Source organism: Phyllobates terribilis, unplaced genomic scaffold (assembly GCF_046119375.1).
Source record: "Phyllobates terribilis strain yellow unplaced genomic scaffold, ASM4611937v1 Scaffold_1__5_contigs__length_1240528914, whole genome shotgun sequence".
Lineage (NCBI taxonomy): Eukaryota > Metazoa > Chordata > Amphibia > Anura > Dendrobatidae > Phyllobates > Phyllobates terribilis.
In genome coordinates this window covers 612,527,810-612,547,080 of record NW_027362761.1, presented here as the reverse complement: position 1 = coordinate 612,547,080, position 19,271 = coordinate 612,527,810, and the positions used below count along the sequence as shown (strand labels likewise).

The 19,271-nt window shown below is 48.1% G+C and overlaps 2 protein-coding genes across 2 annotated transcripts in view; both read right to left on the bottom strand.

The window, feature by feature from the left end:
• Positions 1-19,271, bottom strand: part of LOC141272556 (uncharacterized) — a 639,831-nt gene that overhangs the window by 498,915 nt on the left and 121,645 nt on the right. The window lies entirely within an intron of this gene.
• LOC141272600 (uncharacterized) lies at positions 692-17,570 on the bottom strand. Its single transcript, XM_073683508.1, has 4 exons — positions 17,497-17,570; positions 17,297-17,394; positions 17,058-17,175; positions 692-1,920 (listed from the first exon to the last, which is right to left on the bottom strand). Exons 3-4 carry the CDS (start codon positions 17,122-17,124, stop codon positions 716-718), a joined length of 1,272 nt encoding a protein of 423 aa, XP_073539609.1. The 5' UTR covers positions 17,125-17,175; positions 17,297-17,394; positions 17,497-17,570; the 3' UTR covers positions 692-715.

The window sequence follows — 19,271 nt, the reverse complement described above, 5'->3', positions numbered from 1 at the left end:
ACTCTTATTCTCTGGCTCATCTTACGGTCAACTTCTGCCACTCGTGATACTGCCGCTGCTGTTGCAGATCCTTCATATCACCAGGGGAAGGAGAGCCAGAGCAAACACACTCGTTTGGCAGTCAGACTTCATTTTAAATGAGGCACCAGCCACAGCAACTCCTCCCCCCATGCATAACGCCTCTGGACCCCACGGAAGAGCAATCCAACACTTCCGGGTCATAAGTCTCCAGCACGCTCGTCATCAGGAAGTGTCAATCCCAGCACATGTGCAGACCAAGAACGAATCAGCGGCCAGCAGACATCCAAAATGCCTCTGGTGCTCACAGCCACATGAGCCCCCCCTGGACGAGAGAAGGTGCTTCCTGAACCCAACACCGGCGCTTCAGACAAGGAGCTGTTCTTCAGGCAACTGGGCAAGGCCTGGGTAACTTGCTTCTTTGACTTTCCGCTCCTGATTCTTCAGCTTCATGTTCCTTCAAGGACAGGAAACCAACTGATGCGGGGGAAACGTGCCGCCCTTTCATTCAATAGGTTTTCTGTCCTTGAGGAGTGGATCCCCTCTCTCCTGTCGCGCTGGTCATGGGGGACAGGAAAATTTTAGAAATTTTTCTCGTGCTCAGTGAGATATTAAGTAACATTTTAATTATCAATGGGGGTGTACTTATTTATGCTGAGCACTGTTTATTAAAATTTATAAAACACAGTGAACATAATTACAGATTCTTTCCTGTATGACTTCTCTTATGTCTAACAAAATATGATTTCTTTACAAAAGATTTCCCACACAGTGAACATGAATACGGCTTCTCTCCTGTGTGAGTTCTCCTATGTTTATTAAGTTGTGATTTCTCTGTAAAGCATTTTCCACATTGTAAACATGAAAACGGTTTCTCCCCGGTGTGAATTCTTTGATGTTTAACAAGATTTGGTTTATCTCTAAAACATTTTCCACATTCTGAACATGAATACGGCTTCTCTCCTGTGTGACGTCTCTCGTGTCTCATAAGACTTGTTTTAGCTGTAAAGCATTTCCCACATTTTGAACATGAATATGGCTTTTCTCCTGTGTGAATTATCCCATGTTTACGAAGTTGTGATTTCTCTTTAAAGCATTTCCCACATTCTGAACATGAATACGGCTTCTCTCCTGTGTGAATTTTCTGATGTGTACGAAGATGTGATTTCTCTGTAAAGCATTTTCCACATTCTGAACATGTAAACGGCTTCTCTCCTGTGTGAATTCTCTGATGTTTAACAAGTTGTGATTTCTCTGTAAAGCTTTTTCCACATTGTAAACATGAAAATGGTTTCTCCCCGGTGTGAATTCTTTGATGTGTAACAAGATTCCATTTATCTCTAAAACATTTCCCACATTCTGAACATGAAAACTGTTTCTCTCCAGTGTGAATTCTTTGATGTGCAACAAGATTCCATTTCTCTCTAAAACATTTCCCACATTCTGAACATGAATACGGCTTCTCTCCTGTGTGAATTTTCTGATGTATAATAAGCTTGCCTTTTTCCGTGAAGGACTTCCCACATTCTGAACATGAATATGGCTTTTCTCCTGTGTGAGTTCTCACATGTATAAGATATTTTGATTTATGTGTAAAGCATTTCCCACATTCTGAACAGGAGTATGGCTTTTCTCCTTTGTGTTTTCTTTGTGTCTGAGCTGAGCTTTTAGTAAGTTGCTTGTCACACTGAAATCTTGTACCCACTGTGTCACCTGGAATAGTGGTAATAATGCGAGATTGCTCAGGAGATGATTCCTCATGATCAGGAGGATTATAAGAAGGTGAAGTGCTGTGAAGTCCAGGAGGTGCAGGAAGGGTGATGAGGTTTTCTCCATTAGAGTGCTTCCTGATATCTTCTTTTTTGCAATTTAGTGATAAACCGTTATTCTCACAAGGATTTCCTAGAAGGATGAAAGATAGATTAGATGTGATTTTTTCAACAACACAAAAGGATTTTTAAATGTATTTTATGGATCTCACAACTACATGCCATAACATTAACACAATGACGGGTAAAGTGAATAACACTTATAATCTGGTGACATTGGCACAAGTCAGGGGTGGCAGAGACTAGACAGCAAATAGTTCTTAAAGGGAATCTGTCATCAGGATTTACCCCCTTAATGTACCACCAGTGCCAGTTCACTCTCTCAAGTTTCCTTTTGTGCCTTTAGTGTAGAAAAGTGTCCACACAATTAAAAATGGAGTTTTAATCCTACATTACTGCATGCAAATGAGATTGACTAATCAAAAAGGTGGACCAATATCCAGGAGCAGTCGAGCTCCGGCCGCCGTCATCATGTCCTCAGTATGTCTAAGGGTATGATGGGAAACATTAGGAGACTGAAATAGCACTGAAGACACATTAAGGGGTTAAATCCTAATTACAGACCCCAGGGGACGGACACTAACTGAGAAGGGACCCTCTGCAGAACTTGTGTCTGGGCCCACCCTCCTCACCAAGCTGTGCGTTTTACTATCAGAACAGACATCACTTAAAAAAATAATTAACTATATATTAAACCAAATACTGACCAGAGAGGCACCGGGGAGTCCTTCTCCCAATGTCTGAGAAGGAAAATCTACAGAGGTAGAAAGTGGAACGATTCCAGTATGTGAGCAACCTGTAGTGCAAATGGCCTCCCTACCACCCAGAGCCTCCCTACCCCCCGGAGCCTCACTACCCCCCGGAGCCTCCCTACCCACTTTATCCTCCATGGAGCCTCCCTACCCCCTTTATCCTCCATGGAGCCTCCCTACCCCCTTTATCCTCCATGGAGCCTCCCTATGCCCCCTGGAGCCTCCTTACACTAATTGTCCTATATGCAGCTGAACTTGCACAAAGCATTAAATAGGTCTTTAAAAATTATGTTTATTCGTCCCTTCCTGCAGTCAGTAAACCAGTCCAGGACAACTGTCAATCAATGCTACTGTGCGGTGGGAGCACGGCCACAGCAGTGTGACTGACAGCCGGTGTGTGCAGGTGGAGGAGACGAGGGACGACTGTCACGCTGTCTCTGTATACTGGAGGTATGGGGCCTAAGCTGACCCTAAGCTGGGGCCCTGACTAATCCCTCAACCTGGAGGTACTGTTAAAGGTACAGAGGTCCAGGCCGCCAGCGTAACCCCTACCTCCTGAGGATCCCTGCACCTAAGTAATCTAGTCCTGAGAAGGACCCCGATCACAACAAAAGGGGACAAGTAATAATATGCCCACACACAGTACTTAGACGAACGAGACAGTACAAGGGAAAAACCAAAACCACCTTGCATACAAAAACTACACAACTACAACAGAGGGAACACCAACGGGAAAGGAGATAAATGATAAAGCGAGGAAGGGAAAAAACTCTCCGAATACACTTATCTCTGAAACTCCAAATACCACGATCCGCTCTGTTAGTCTGCATGAAATGCTTTCACCGACACTTCCCTAACAGACCAGCAGGCATTTGAAGGAGTCTCACTACAGCAGCATTGATTGCAGCTGGGCGAGGCTGGACCTCGTCTAGCACAGAGAGAGAGAGAATTAACTCCCTCACTGCCGAAAAACACAAAGCACCAAAAAGTCAGCTGCGAGAAGTCAGGCTGTGTAATCGTGACGATCTTCGTGGCGACACACCCGTGACAGTACCCCCCCTTCTACGAGGGGCCTCCGGACCCTCAGGGCCAGGTTTATCCGGGTGAGTCGTGTGGAAGGCCCGAACTAATCGGTCTGCGTTAATATCCGACGCAGGAACCCACATCCTCTCCTCAGGACCATACCCTTTCCAATGAACCAGGTACTGAAGGGACCGGCGATTAAAGCGTGAATCGATGACCCTCGATACCTGGAACTCCAAGTTACCCTTGACCACCACTGGAGGGGGAGGTAAAGGTGACGGTACCACCGGCGCCACATACCTCTTAAGCAACGATCTGTGGAACACGTTGTGAATTTTAAACGTAGGGGGGAGGTCAAGACGGAATGCCACCGGATTAATAATAGAACTGATTCTGTACGGCCCGATGAACCTGGGACCCAGTTTCCAGGAGGGAACCTTAAGTTTTATATTCCTGGTAGACAACCATACCCGATCGTTCACACTTAGGTCCGGACCAGACACTCTCCTCCTATCAGCCATACGTTTGTATCGGTTCCCCATAGTATTCAGATTCTTCAGCACCCCTCTCCATACTGAAGCGAGTGATGAGGAAAATCGTTCCTCCTCAGGAACCCCCGAAGAGCCCCCCCTACTGAAAGTACAAAACTGGGGGTGAAAACCATATGCCCCAAAAAACGGGGACTTACCAGTGGACTCGCTCCGCCTATTATTAAGAGCAAACTCTGCCAGAGGTAAGAAAGAAGCCCAGTCCTCCTGGTTCTCTGACACAAAACACCGGAGATATGTCTCCAAGCTCTGGTTCATACGTTCCGTCTGACCATTGGTCTGAGGATGAAAAGCCGATGAGAACGACAAATGCATACCCCGCCGTGCACAAAACGCCTTCCAGAACTTGGACACAAACTGAGACCCCCGATCAGACACCACCTCGGAGGGTACCCCGTGAAGCCTCACAATCTCCCCAATGAACACCTGCGCAAGAGTTTTAGCATTAGGGAGAGCCGGAAGAGCGATAAAATGTGCCATCTTGCTGAACCTGTCCACTACAACGAGTATGACCGTTTTACCCGAAGACGGAGGGAGGTCCGTAATAAAGTCCATAGACAGATGAGTCCTAGGACGCTCCGGGATCTTCAAAGGTAAGAGGGCCCCAGACGGACGGGTATGTGAGGTCTTAGAGCGCGCACAAACCCCACAGGACGCGACAAAAGTTACCACCTCCTTATGTAAGTTAGGCCACCAAAACCGACGCGAGAGGAGATCCACAGTTGCTCTACTCCCCGGGTGTCCTGCAAAAACTGAGTTATGGTGTGCCTCGATCACCTTTTGTCGCAACTGATCTGGAACAAACGGTCTCCCCGGAGGTCCAACAGGGGCGTCCCCCTGAGCCTCCAATACCTCCTCCTCCAGCTCAGAGCATACTGTCGAAACCACCACCCCCTCCTGAAGGATAGGAATCGGGTCGTCCGTATTCCCGGCCCCAAGGAAACTACGAGATAAGGCATCCGCCTTTACATTTTTTGACCCAGGACGATATGTAACGACAAAATTAAACCTGGTAAAAAACAATGACCACCTAGCTTGTCTGGGATTCAGACGTTTCGCGGACTCCAGATATAGCAGGTTCTTGTGATCGGTGATGACGGTGACCGGATGGACTGCCCCCTCCAAAAAATGGCGCCACTCCTCAAAAGCTAACTTAATGGCCAAGAGTTCCCTATTGCCGACATCGTAATTCCTCTCAGCGGACGACAATTTTTTAGAGAAAAAGGCGCACGGATGCCACTTACCAGGGGACGAACCTTGTGACAATACTGCTCCCACCCCTACCTCGGAAGCGTCTACCTCTACAATGAATGGTTGTGACGCATCCGGTTGAATGAGTATGGGTGCCGAGGCAAAACATTTTTTCAAGGAGGAGAATGCTTGACAAGCCTTGTCAGACCACCTAGAAAAATCCGTCCCCTTTTTAGTCATGTCTGTGAGAGGCTTAACCATGGACGAGAAATTACGAATGAACTTCCGGTAATAATTAGCAAACCCCAGGAAACGTTGTAGTGCCTTAAGATTCTCTGGCCGATCCCACTCAAGAACTGCCCGCACTTTCCCAGGGTCCATACGAAAACCGGACGCTGAAACCAGGAAGCCTAAAAACTGGAGTTCCTGTACGGCGAACACACATTTTTCCCACTTGGCATACAGTTTATTATCCCGCAAGATCTGTAACACCTGCCTAACGTGCTCCTGATGAGACACCAGATCCGGCGAGTAAATTAAGATATCATCCAGATATATGACAACAAACTGTCCCACCAGGCGGCGAAAAATGTCATTAACAAAGTGTTGGAACACCGCCGGGGCATTAGTCAGACCGAATGGCATGACAAGGTTCTCATAATGCCCCTCCGGAGTGTTAAACGCCGTCTTCCACTCATCCCCCTCCTTCATCCTAATCAGATTGTACGCCCCCCTGAGATCCAACTTAGAGAACCATTTGGCGCCCACGATCTGATTAAAGAGATCGGGAATAAGTGGGAGCGGATACGGATCTCGGACCGTAATCCGATTAAGTTCACGGAAATCCAGGCAAGGGCGTAGGCCTCCATCTTTCTTCTTAACAAAGAAGAACCCTGCAGCCACCGGTGAAGATGAAGGTCTAATATGCCCCTTAGCCAGACTTTCTGAAATATAATCCTTCATGGCCTGCCTCTCAGGACCAGAAAGGTTATACAACCTAGCTTTAGGTAACTTGGCCTCAGGGAGCAGTTTTACAGAACAGTCATACTCGCGATGAGGAGGTAGTTCCTGACACCCTTTCTCCGAGAATACATCCTCAAAGTCCGCCAGAAATGGAGGTAAGACCCAAGGAGTAACCGCACCGATGACCGTGTTCATGCAGTTTTTATTACAGAATTTACTCCATTGGCTTATCTCTCTGGTTTGCCAATTAATAACCGGGTTATGCTTAGTTAACCAAGGAAGGCCCAACACTATAGGAGTGGGAAGACCCTCCAACACGTAGCAAGACAACAGTTCTTTATGTATCGCCCCCACTTGAAGTTTTACGTCATGCACAGCTTGCAAAAAACTTCCCTGACCGAGAGGCCTGGCATCGATCGAGAATATGGGGATGGGTTTAGCCAACTCACTCAATCGCATACCTTGAACCCGGGCAAACCGAGCATCAACCAGATTAGCCCCGGCCCCACTATCCAGAAGAACAGATATCCTCTCAGTTCTCGTACCCACCACCACCTCCGCCGGTACGAGAAACTGAGACGAACCTAGGGACGAAATACCTACTCCCAGATTGCCGTCCACCACACAACCTGGGATCAACAGTTTTCCGACGACTCTTCACTCTGCAAGGGACGGGATGGACACCCCCCAATAAAATGTCCCTTTCTCCCGCAGAAGAAACACCTTCCTGTCTTATGGCGCACCACCGGTCCCCTCCCCCGAAATGATGTCCCTCCTAATTGCATAGGCTCCTCTGGACTGACCAGGGGAACCACCATATGAGGGGACCTTGTAGGAGGTGGAGTCATCACAGGGGGTAGAGTTATCCCGCACCTCTCCCGAAGCCGTCTGTCAACGCGAATAGCAAGGGCCATAGCGGCTTCCAGTGACGCGGGAGAGTCATACTGTGCCAACACATCCTGTAATTTGTCGGATAAACCTTGACAAAACTGGCTCCTAAGAGCCGGGTCATTCCACTGGGTGTCCGTGGCCCACCTACGGAACTCCGAACAGAATTCCTCCGCCGGACGATCTCCCTGCTGGATCCTACGTAACTTAGACTCAGCAAGGGAGATCCGATCTGGGTCATCATATACGAGTCCCAGAGCAGCGAAAAACCTATCCACTGACTGGAGAGCCGGGGAGCCCGGGGGAAGAGAGAACGCCCAAGATTGTGGGTCCCCTTGTAGGAGCGAGATGACAATTCCCACCCTTTGTTCTTCACTCCCCGATGACCGAGGCCGCAGCCGAAAGTACAACTTGCATGCCTCCCGGAAAACAAAAAACTTGTCCCGCCCCCCAGTGAACCTGTCAGGGAGAGCTACTTTAGGTTCTGGTCCGGCTTGCTCCTGAGGATACAAAACCTTGGACCTAACGTCCGCCAGCTCCATGGACAAACTCTGCAACTGCCGAGCTAGACCGGCTACTGGATCCATGGTAGCTGGAGAAAAACTAAGTGGTCGGTGAAAATGTCACGCTGTCTCTGTATACTGGAGGTAGGGGGCCTAAGCTGACCCTAAGCTGGGGCCCTGACTAATCCCTCAACCTGGAGGTACTGTTAAAGGTACAGAGGTCCAGGCCGCCAGCGTAACCCCTACCTCATGAGGATCCCTGCACCTAAGTAATCTAGTCCTGAGAAGGACCCCGATCACAACAAAAGGGGACAAGTAATAATATGCCCACACACAGTACTTAGACGAACGAGACAGTACAAGGGAAAAACCAAAACCACCTTGCATACAAAAACTACACAACTACAACAGAGGGAACACCAACGGGAAAGGAGATAAATGATAAAGCGAGGAAGGGAAAAAACTCTCCGAATACACTTATCTCTGAAACTCCAAATACCACGATCCGCTCTGTTAGTCTGCATGAAATGCTTTCACCGACACTTCCCTAACAGACCAGCAGGCATTTGAAGGAGTCTCACTACAGCAGCATTGATTGCAGCTGGGCGAGGCTGGACCTCGTCTAGCACAGAGAGAGAGAGAATTAACTCCCTCACTGCCGAAAAACACAAAGCACCAAAAAGTCAGCTGCAAGAAGTCAGGCTGTGTAATCGTGACGATCTTCGTGGCAACACACCCGTGACAACGACAGTTTTTAATCACACACATACAGTTAGGTCCATATATATTTGGACAGAGACAACATTTTTCTAATTTTGGTTCTAGACATTACCACAATGAATTTTAAACAAAACAATGAAATAGTCTTGGAGTCAATTGTCCAATTACTTTTGGTCCCTTTAAAAACAGGGTGGCACATGTTAAGGAGCTGAAACTCCTAAACCCTTCATCCAATTTTAGTGTGGATACCCTCAAATGAAAGCTGAAAGTCTGAACTTCAACTGCATCTGAATTGTTTTGTGTAAAATTCATTGTGGTAATGTCTAGAACCAAAATTAGAAAAATGTTGTCTCTGTCCAAATATATATGGACCTAACGGTTATATATATATATATATATATATATATATATATATATATATATATATATATATATATATATATATATATTGTAAGGTGGCTAATGGTCGCGCAGTTGATGGGAGGTATGTATCACAGGGGTGGCTGGTCTCTGTGATGTAACCCGGTGTATTTTCTCTAGTGCACGCATGCACTAAGAGGAGTAATTGGTGCACCTGGGAGCCGGGGTACGGGTTTCTAGGAGAGAATGGGCAGGTCCAGCAACCCACATACCTCACCTCTGGGTGTGGTTAACAGCCTATAAAATGGAGGCTGTTTGCCACATGGTCTGTGTGTTTGGAGGGAGATGTCCTCCTGTGTGTGTTTAGTCTCCAGCCAGGACACTGGACGCTACACCAGCCTGTGTGACCACAGCGCTGACCATCCAGAGACTTTGCTATAAGGACTGTTATCTTGGTTTTTGCCTGCACTTTTGTTTGCATTTCCCTTTTGAACGGTTTATGAAGCTAATAAACCTCTATGAACATTTAAAAGGAACATGTCTCCTGTTTGCCTCAAACCGCACCTGAGTGAGTACCACCTTTACAATTGGTGGAAAATGCGGGCAGCGTTCCCAGAAGACGTGTGACTGCTACAGGAAGGACTGCGTGTCCTGGATCAAGTCTGTCACAAGCCAGCAAGTATTGCCAGACAAAATGGAGGACCAGCTGAAACACTTGGTCCAGTCGCAGCAGCAGCAGGAGACCAACAGGCTGTTGTAACAGCAGATCCAGCAGCACCAGCAGAAACAATGGCAGCAGATGCAGCTCCTGGCAGCCGCCATCCAGGGCAGGACGAGCGCCCCAACCCCAGGTCCGGCTGATGATACCCACGTCCAGACGAAAATGACCCCAGGGGATGATGTTGAGGCCTTCCTGACGGTGTTTGAAAGGGTCGCCGAGAGGGAGAAACTTCCACCAGAGCAGTGGGCAGAGGTACTGGCGCCATACTTGACGGGAGAGCCCCAGAAGGTGTACTATGACTTAACTTTGCAAGATGCCAAAGAGTATGGCAAGCTAAAATCTGAGATCCTCGCACTTTTGGGGGTGACAATGACTATCAGGGCACAGTGGGTTCACAGCTGGGCATATCACCGGGACAAACCACCTCACTCCCAAATGTTTGACCTGTTACACTTGGTCCAGAAGTGGCCGCAGCCCGACTCCTCCATGCCTGTGCAGATGGTAAAGCGGGTGATTGACTGGTTTGTGCACTCTCTACCGAGGCCCAATACAGACTTGGGTTGCCCAGGGTGATCCCAGGAATGCAGATGAACTGATCGGACTGGTCGAGAGATACCAGGGGGTCAAAGGTTCTTTGGGAAGGCAGCCCACTCCATACTGGGGGTCCCAGCAGGGGGCAGAGATGCAAAAGGGGATGAGGCATCCAAGGTCCAAAGGGGCAGGGGGAGGTGGTACCCAAGGTCCCTACGAGTGATGTGGTTTGCTGGAGGTGCCACGGCCCAGGCCATATAGCCGTCCGTTGTCCTCTGACCTCCAAGCTGAGGGACTGCAGCATAGGACACTGTTGTTCATATTATGCATGTCCGACCTGCAGTGTGAACTATCCACCCAGCGAGAGGCCACAAGAGTGTCCTGTGAAGGTGAAGGGACGGCAGGTAACGGCACTGCTAGACTCTGGGAGTCTGGTGACCCTTGTGAGAGCCACCCTTTCTCTCCAACTGATCCCGGGGAAAAAATAATTTGGCGTACAGTGCATCCATGGTGATGCTAAGGACTACCCTATGGCCATTGAAACGGCCCAAGGTACTGAGTCCCACGAGGTCGGCGTCGTCCAGGACTTGTTGCACCCCATTATTATATACCGGGACTTTTGTTTATTTTGGGATCTGTGGGGGAAGGGTTCCGGGTTCGCTGGTTCAGAGAGGAAACCAGTTAACCCTGATGAGTTGTCACCACACCCAGAGTCAGACAAGTTTCCTTTTTGTCTTTTTGTGTCCTTGGGGGGGGGGGGGGGGTGAGGAGGTTGTGTCACCTGAATCTGATATTCCATAGTTAGGGAAGACTAGTGAGAATTTTGAGTCTGACCAACATAGGGACCTAATTCTGAAGGAGCCTTCAATAATGTCACGGTCATAAATGGGGTTGCACAGGAGCCTGGGGCTGACACATGGTTTCCCTATTTTATGTTGAGTGGGGAATTGTTGTAACGTGTTACGAAAGTAAGGGAAGAGCTGGTGGAACAGTTATTGGTGCCGGGGCCCTATAGATGGAAGGTGTTGGACATGGCACATTCACATATCTTGGGGGGACATCTAGGGGTGGAAAAAACCCAGGAATGGATCATGCAGAGGTTCTATTGACCCGGGATATATTAAAGTATTGCAGGTCCTTCCCCACATGTCAGTTAACCGCCCCCACCTATCACTTTCCAAGTCCCCTCGTGCCATTGCCCATTATTGAAGTGCCATTCGAGAGAATTGCTATGGACTTAAGTCAGTCCCTTGGTTAAATCTGCTCTTGGGCATCAATATATTTTGGTCATCTTGGACTATGCCACCCGTATCCTGAAGCGATCCCACTGAGAAACTCCTCCGCCAAGACTATAGCCCGTGAGTTAGTCCATGTTTTCTCCTGGACAGGGTTGTCAAGGGAGATCCTGACTGACCAGGGAGCACCCTTTATGAGTAAGGTAATGAGGGAATTGTGCAAGGTCCTGCAAATCTCCCAACTGAGAACATCAGTGTACCATCCTCAGACAGATGGCCTCATAGAGAGGTTCAACAAAACTCTGAAGAGTATGCTGAGGAAGGCCATAGAAAAGGATGGGAGAGACTGGGACTGTCTCCTGCCGTATCTGTTGTTCTCTATCCGACACGTTCCACAGGCCTCTACGGGGTTTTTGACCTTCGAAATCCTGTATGGCCGACATCCATGGGGTCTCCTGGATGTAGCAAAGGAAACCTGGGAAGCCGAAGTTACGCCCCACAAGAGCGCCATCGAGCACGTCGCTCTGATGCAGGAGAGGATAGTGAAGGTGATGCTCATTGTAAAAGAACATCTACTCCAGGCACAAGAGGCGCAGGCCAGGGTCTACAACCGCTCAGCCAGAGTGCGGTAATTCAATCCTGGTGACAGGGTCCTCGTTCTGAAAAGCAAGTTCTTGGCCAAGTGGCAAGGACCGTATGAGGTGGTGGAAAAGGTTGGTGAAGTGAACTATAAGGTTCACCAACTAGGACAACGTAAGCCATACCAGATGTACCACGTCAACCTCACCAAGCTGTGGCAAGATAGGGAAGCTGTGGAAGCTCCATGCTTGCTGGGCAAGCCAGAAGGTGACATGGGAGGAGTCGCAATAGCGGAAACAGTAACGAAGGCCCAGAAACAGCAGTGTCGGGAGTTACTGCAGAAGAACCGGGATCTGTTCTCGGCACTGCCGGGCTTCACAAGGGTCATAGAACACGAGGTTCTGATGGAGCCACATGTGCGGGTGAACTTGAAGCCTTACCGCATACCTGAGGCCCGACGAGAATGGATATCCAAAAAGGTGGCACGTATGCTGAAACTCGGTGTTATTGAAGAATCCAAGAGCGGTTGGTCGAGCCCAATCACCTTAGTCCCAAAGCCCGATGGTGAGTGGAGATTTTGCAATGACTATTGGAAATTGAATGAAGTCTCCAAATTCGACGCATATCCCATGCCACGGGTCGACGAGCTGAACGAGAGGCTTGGCCCAGCAAGGTACATAACCACCTTGGATCTGATGAAGGGATATTGGCAGATCATCATGGCACAGGGAGCCAAGGAGAAGACTGCATTTTCTACGCCGGATGGATGCTTCCAGTATGTCCGGATGCCGTTTGGACTGCAGGGGCCCCTGCAACCTTCCAGAGAGCTATGGATCGAATTCTTGCACCCCATAAGCAATACGCTGTGGCATACCAGGACGTTTGTTCTCTTCAGTCCAGACTGGGAGAGTCATCTGGAAAAGGTCCAGGCGGTGTTTGATGCTCTCAGGAAGGCGGGGTTTTCAATAAGCCCGAAGAAATGTGCAATGGGAAAAGAAGAAGCCAAATACCTGGGCTATGCGGTTGGTAGAGGCGAGATAAAACCCCAAATCAGTAAAGTTGAGGCAATCCAAACCTGGCCGAGACCCATGTCAAAAAAGCAGGTTAGAGCTTCCTGGGGATCGTGGGATACTACAGGAGGTTCATTCCAAAATTTATCATGATGGCAGCACCCCTGAGTGACCTCCTTAAGGGGACAAAATCAGCTATGGCCAAGTGGACTGCAAAGGCGGAGTCGGCCTTTTAAGAAATGAAGGTGGCGCTGAGTAAGCCACTGGTCCGGGTAGCCCCCAACTTTAAGAAAGTTTATACTCCAAACGGACTCCTCAGATGTCGGTTTAGGAGCAGTCCTTTCCCAGGAGATACACGGGGAAGAGCACCCTGTCCTCTACCTGAGTAGAAAGCCGTCCTCCTGCGAGAGAAATTATTCAGTTATGGAGAAGGAGTGCTTGGCCATAAAGTGGACGGTGGACACGTTACGGTACTACATCTTAGGTCGAAAATTTAGACTAGTATCTGGCCAGGCCCCACTCTGATGAATGAGGGAAACAAAGGGGAAAAATGCCAGTGTCACCCGCTGGTTTTTAGCCCTACAGGATTTCAACTTCCATGTAGAACATAGAGCAGGGAAGCTACATGGTAATGCTCGAGAATCCCCTGTCTAGTGATAGAAGGTGCCAAGCCCCACGGCTTTAGGCAGAGGGGGAGGTATGTAAGGTGGCTAATGGTCGCGTCGTTGATGGGAGGTATGTATCACAGAGGTGGCTGGTCTTTATGATGTAACCCGGTGTATTTTCTCTAGTGCACGCATGCACTAAGAGGACTAATTGGTGGACCTGGGAGCCGGGTGGCTAGGAGAGAATGGGCAGGTCCAGCAACCCACATACCTCACCTCTGGGTGTGGTTAACAGCCTATAAAATGGAGGCTGTTTGCCACATGGTCTGTGTGTTTGGAGGGAGATGTCCTCCTGTGTGTGTTTAGTCTCCAGCCAGGACACTGGACGCTACACCAGCCTGTGTGACCACAGCGCTGACCATCCAGAGACTTTGCTATAAGGACTGTTATCTTGGTTTTTGCCTGCACTTTTGTTTGCATTTCCCTTTTGAACGGTTTATGAAGCTAATAAACCTCTATGAACATTTAAAAGGAACATGTCTCCTGTTTGCCTCAAACCGCACCTGAGCGAGTACCATCCCTACAATATAGAATAGAGAGACAATACAGGCGACATTATAGAGGCCATTAGGAGGCTGATCACCGCTGCTTTTAGTGGTGAATCATGATGTCAGGTTCCATTTAATTGATGAAAAAAAAGAGAAATTTGTAAAAGAAAAGTTTGGTTTGTGTCACTTTAATCTGAGAACCCGACTAGTTTTATTCATCTGTCACTGGAGCGGTGTGAGGGCTCGCTTTCTGCCTGGCGAGCGGTAGTTTCTATACATAATGCTATTGGATAACAAGATGGAGTCGTTTTTTTTCTCTTTACAGCGTTTCCTGACATATTGTCTTGTCCTCGTGCGGTATAAGTGATTAGACGACTATCCTTTATTCTTCGAGTCGGTGCGATTACAGCGGTACATTTATAAAATGTTTTGATGCTTCTACACAATAAAAACTATTTTATAGAAAAAATATTTTTTTTTTTGCATCGTTTTATTCTGAGAGCTATAACTTTTTTATTTTTCCACTGATGGAGCTGTATGGTGACTTGTTTTTTGTACCATTTTTATTTACATCCGACTTTTTGATTGCGTTTTATTCCTCTTTTTGCAGATTGACTGAGCGATCCCCGCGATCTAAGTGCGGGGAACACAGGCATGGGTCCCCGCACCTCTTCCCATGCTGCTCAGCTGTCACTACAGAAGGGTCACTGTGTGCCTACACACAATGACAGCTTTAACCCATGATGGACATAGCATGTCATGGCATGGGAACTGACACCCGCTCATGACGTGCTATGTCCGTCATTCGTCGTAAAGGGACTAATATGCTGTAATTTGTTTATAACACATCATAGTGAACAGGATTCCAGCTTTGATCTTGTGTGACTTATTTATGTCTAAGACTTAATTCATCTATAAAGCATTTCCCACATTGTGAACATGGAGACGGCTCCTCTCCTGTGTGAATGTTTTCTGCCTCGCAAGATTCGATTTACGTGGAAGCCCCTTCCACATTCTGAACACGAGTACGGCTCCTCTCTCAGGGCTGTGGAGTCGGTAAGCCAAACCTCCGACTCCGACTCCACGACTCCGACTCCCTCATACACGGCTCATGTGTAAGTGATAAATTTACTGTAGCACAGATTCATCTCAGCTAAAAGTCTAGACCCTTAGATCAGGAATAGGACGGACATTTATAGGACATTTCATAACTTTCCCAAATTCTTATGAAAAAAAATATTCCCCACAAACTGCATTGAACTACTGCACCCAATTTATTATAGATTTTGGGAGTTGGAGTCGGTCCATTTTATACCGATTCCACCAAAATGGGCTACGACTCCGACTCCACAGCCCTGCTCTCTCCTGTGTGACGTCTTTCATCTACAACTAGAGTTGATTTTTGTGAAAAACATTTCCCCCATTATTGGCCTTACAGACACATTTATTTATTTTTTTCGTTTCTCCTCCTCACATTTCCGGAGTCATAATGTTATTGGTCATTAAGCTGTGCAGCTCTTCTGCTATTCACCCTATAAATGTAAGAAAATGTTCCCAAAATCACAATGTGCTCTTATAATAAAGTACACCCTGGTTATTGTGAATATAACCCCTGTATAACATCTGGCCTGTCCTGCACATATCACCCCCTGAGTATGCCCCCCGGGGTCTATATACCCAGCAGAGGCCACTGGAGCCAATATATAGCGAGGAGCCACATGTTATATGCCGGGGGGCAACAGGGCTGGATGTTATACACTGGGGGGCAACAGGGCTGGATGTTATACACTGGGGGACAACAGGGCTGGATGTTATACACTGGGGGACAACAGGGCTGGATGTTATACACTGGGGGGCAACAGGGCCTGAAGGAGAAGCCAGAATGCAGTGATTAATGCGTGTGGCCCAATACTATTCTCCATATAGTGAATCTCTCCATATTACAAGATTTGGACATTAATTACACGCTGACGGGGGATATAATCCGTGCATGGAAAATGGCGCCCCCTCTGGCAGTATTTAGTCTCCATGGACCAGGTCTTAAAAACCAACATGACTGTCAGATAACGACAACTCTAGATGCGGCCATCGCAGCTGTTTGTAGATACGAGCTCCTAATCCCTTTTATGATTAAGCAATTCTCCACCCGGCACAGAGGACTAAACAACTGTCATGTACTGTCACCTCCTGGTGGCCTCCGCTTGCCTCCGACTGAGACCTGTGCTCTGGTCCTCCTACATCCAAGATGGCCTCCATAGTGGCAGAGGGACGACAGCCGTATGTCTGACCCACACCTCCATAGCATGGCACTTACTGACTTACCATAGGGGTCTTCATGCCACCGGGCGGCCGGCCTGGATGAGGAGGGACCAGAACGCCGACCTCAGTGTAGGAGGCAGTGGGAGGCAAACAGAGGCGACAGGTAGGACGACTCTACATGTGACATGTGTCGTCACTCGTCAGCACCAGGCAGAGGCTGCTACATCACCGAGATCCTTAGGACGGGGAGATTCATAACCTGGAACACAAGCTCAGTCATTTATATGGCAGCAGGGACTTGTGTAAGGAAGATATGGACGTAAAGGATGGAAGGAATATTATAGAAGGTGAAGGAAAACTACTATGTGCTTCCTAAATCATTAAGAAGAGGTGTGAAGGCGGCCCCGGTATTCATCGGAGCACAGCCGGACTCTATAGGAGCAGCCGCGCCATCACCGGACGCTTCTGCTGTGATGTGGACAGTGGATAAAGCTTCACTGCACCGGAGGCTCCACACGATATCACACACCGGTCATCAACATCATCACACGCCGGTCATCACCATCACACACCGGTCATCATCATCATCACACACCGGTCATCATCATCATCACACGCCGGTCATCACCATCACACACCGGTCATCATCATCATCACACGCCGGTCATCATCACCATCACACGCCGGTCATCATCATCATCATCATCATCATCATCACACGCCGGTCATCATCATCATCATCATCATCATCACACGCCGGTCATTATTACACACCTGTGGAAACATCTACCGGAATCTCCTCCTTCCCGTCACTCACACACGGCTGATCCCCCCTCGTCATCGCTTCTTCTTCTGTCTCGTCCTTCACTTTATTCTTAGTCGGATCTTCCTCCTGATATATCAGATGTAACAATCAGCACAATACAAGAAACCACCAAAATCTGTGACATCTATGACCTCGATCAGAAATGTCCCCCATATACAGATCCGGTACAGGGCTCAGCACCGTCTACCTGATGACTCTCCGGGATGTTGTGATTCTCCTCTGGACAGTCCTGGGAATACAGAGGACGGGGACATCTCTCTGGTGGATTTCTCCTCCTGGATCCATCTGTAGGAAACACACAGTGACGGAATAGATTGTGTCATGTGATGATGAGATGATGGGAGTAGTAGATGACCACAGAACAGACATGACGGTCTCCCTCCTCACCCTGCTGATCGGCCCATATTGCGGTCGCCTCTTGTGCTCCATGTATAACCTCAACCTTAATATCAATCAGATCTTCACCCTAAAAAGAACAATGTAAGATGAGCTCAGGTCCCATCACTTCATGGTCAGATGTTGTGGGGACTTCAGTGTCATCTACCTGATGATCCTCCGGGATGTTGTGATTCTCCTCTGGACAGTCCTGGGGATACAGAGGACGGGGACATCTCTCTGGTGGATTTCTCCTCCTGGATCCAACTGTGGAGACACACAGACTGAATACATGACCTGCCGTGTATCTGTCTATATAGGAGACTCGTCTCTCAGAACCGGTAATTCTATGTTTATGTATCAGGGAATAAATTACATTGTTGTGGTCCTCACCCCCGGTACCGAGGTCCCAGCACATTGTGGCCCCAAGTATGAAGTGATAATCAGCGAGGCCAAAGCCTAATGCTCTGCACTCGGAGGATGAGGACCCTGAGGAGAGGGACAGAGAAGACCCTCGTCAGACAGATGAAGGAGCCGTACTAAGAAACACAACTTCTCCAAGTCTCGTCTCCACCAGGGATGGAACCACAGAGGAGCTGGAGAAAGCTCCACATTTCCATCCATCGGTTTCTTCTCTCCTAATTCCCCGTTATGGAGATTGGGGGAAGGACGGTGACCATTTACCAGTGATTGTATTTTGAGATTTCATTATGTCACCATGAGGACACGGCCTCCCTCCTGGACAGGATCCTCTGGGATCACTCAGAGAGAGAACCTGCCATCCTCCTATTAAAAGACGAGTTACTGTGTTATGATTATTCTTTAACCGCTTCACTACCTTTGACATATAGGTATGTACTGGTACATGCCAGCACAGGAGCTGAGCCCGCATGATCACTGCCGGGAGCTCAGCTTACGTGATAGCCCCTATCAATGCCAGGAGTGGTGCCCGCATCGCCCCCGACTGTTCAACCTCCTAAATGCCACAATTAATATAGATCGCAACATTTAGGAGACTGGCAGAGGGAGGGGGCCCCATCTCCCTTCCGATCAGCGCCACTGCGAAGTCATTGCAAGGGCCTGATGGTTGTCATGGCAACCTCGGAGTCTGCGAGAGATGGTGGCCTGTTTAGACCATTCCCGGAGCACGGTCTAAGAGCTTCTGTCAGTGCAGCACTCACAGGTATAAAGTTCTGCAGTATACCAGAGATCAGAGAAATACAAGTTTAAGTCCAATACAGGGTCTAAGTAAAAAAAAAAAAAAAAAAAGTTTCAAAAATTGGAAAATATTTTTAAAAATATTACAAAATAAATAAATAATAAAAAAAAGAATTTACCAATAAATAGGTACCGTATTTTTCGGACTATAAGACGCACCGGACCATAAGACGCACATAGGTTTTAGAGGAGGAAAATAGAAAAAAAAAATTAAGCAAAAAATGTTGTCATGATGCACTTTTAAGGGGGAGGGGGTCTGCTGCTCACACGGTTATAGGGATAATGTCCCCCAATCTGTTAATATTCCCCATCCTGGTATGCATCGCACCCCAATCCCCCATCCTGGTATGCATGGCCCCCCTCAATCTCTCTTCTTGGTATGTATGGCACCCTTCATCCTGGTATGTATGACCCCCCCCCCACACACACGCACACACACACCCATCCTGGTATTTATGGCACCTTCATTCCTCTTTCTGGTATGTATGGCACTCTTCATCCCTGTGTTACGCTCACGCCCGGACTGACTGGCGTGTGCGTGATTAGTAATCCCACTGTACCATGAACTG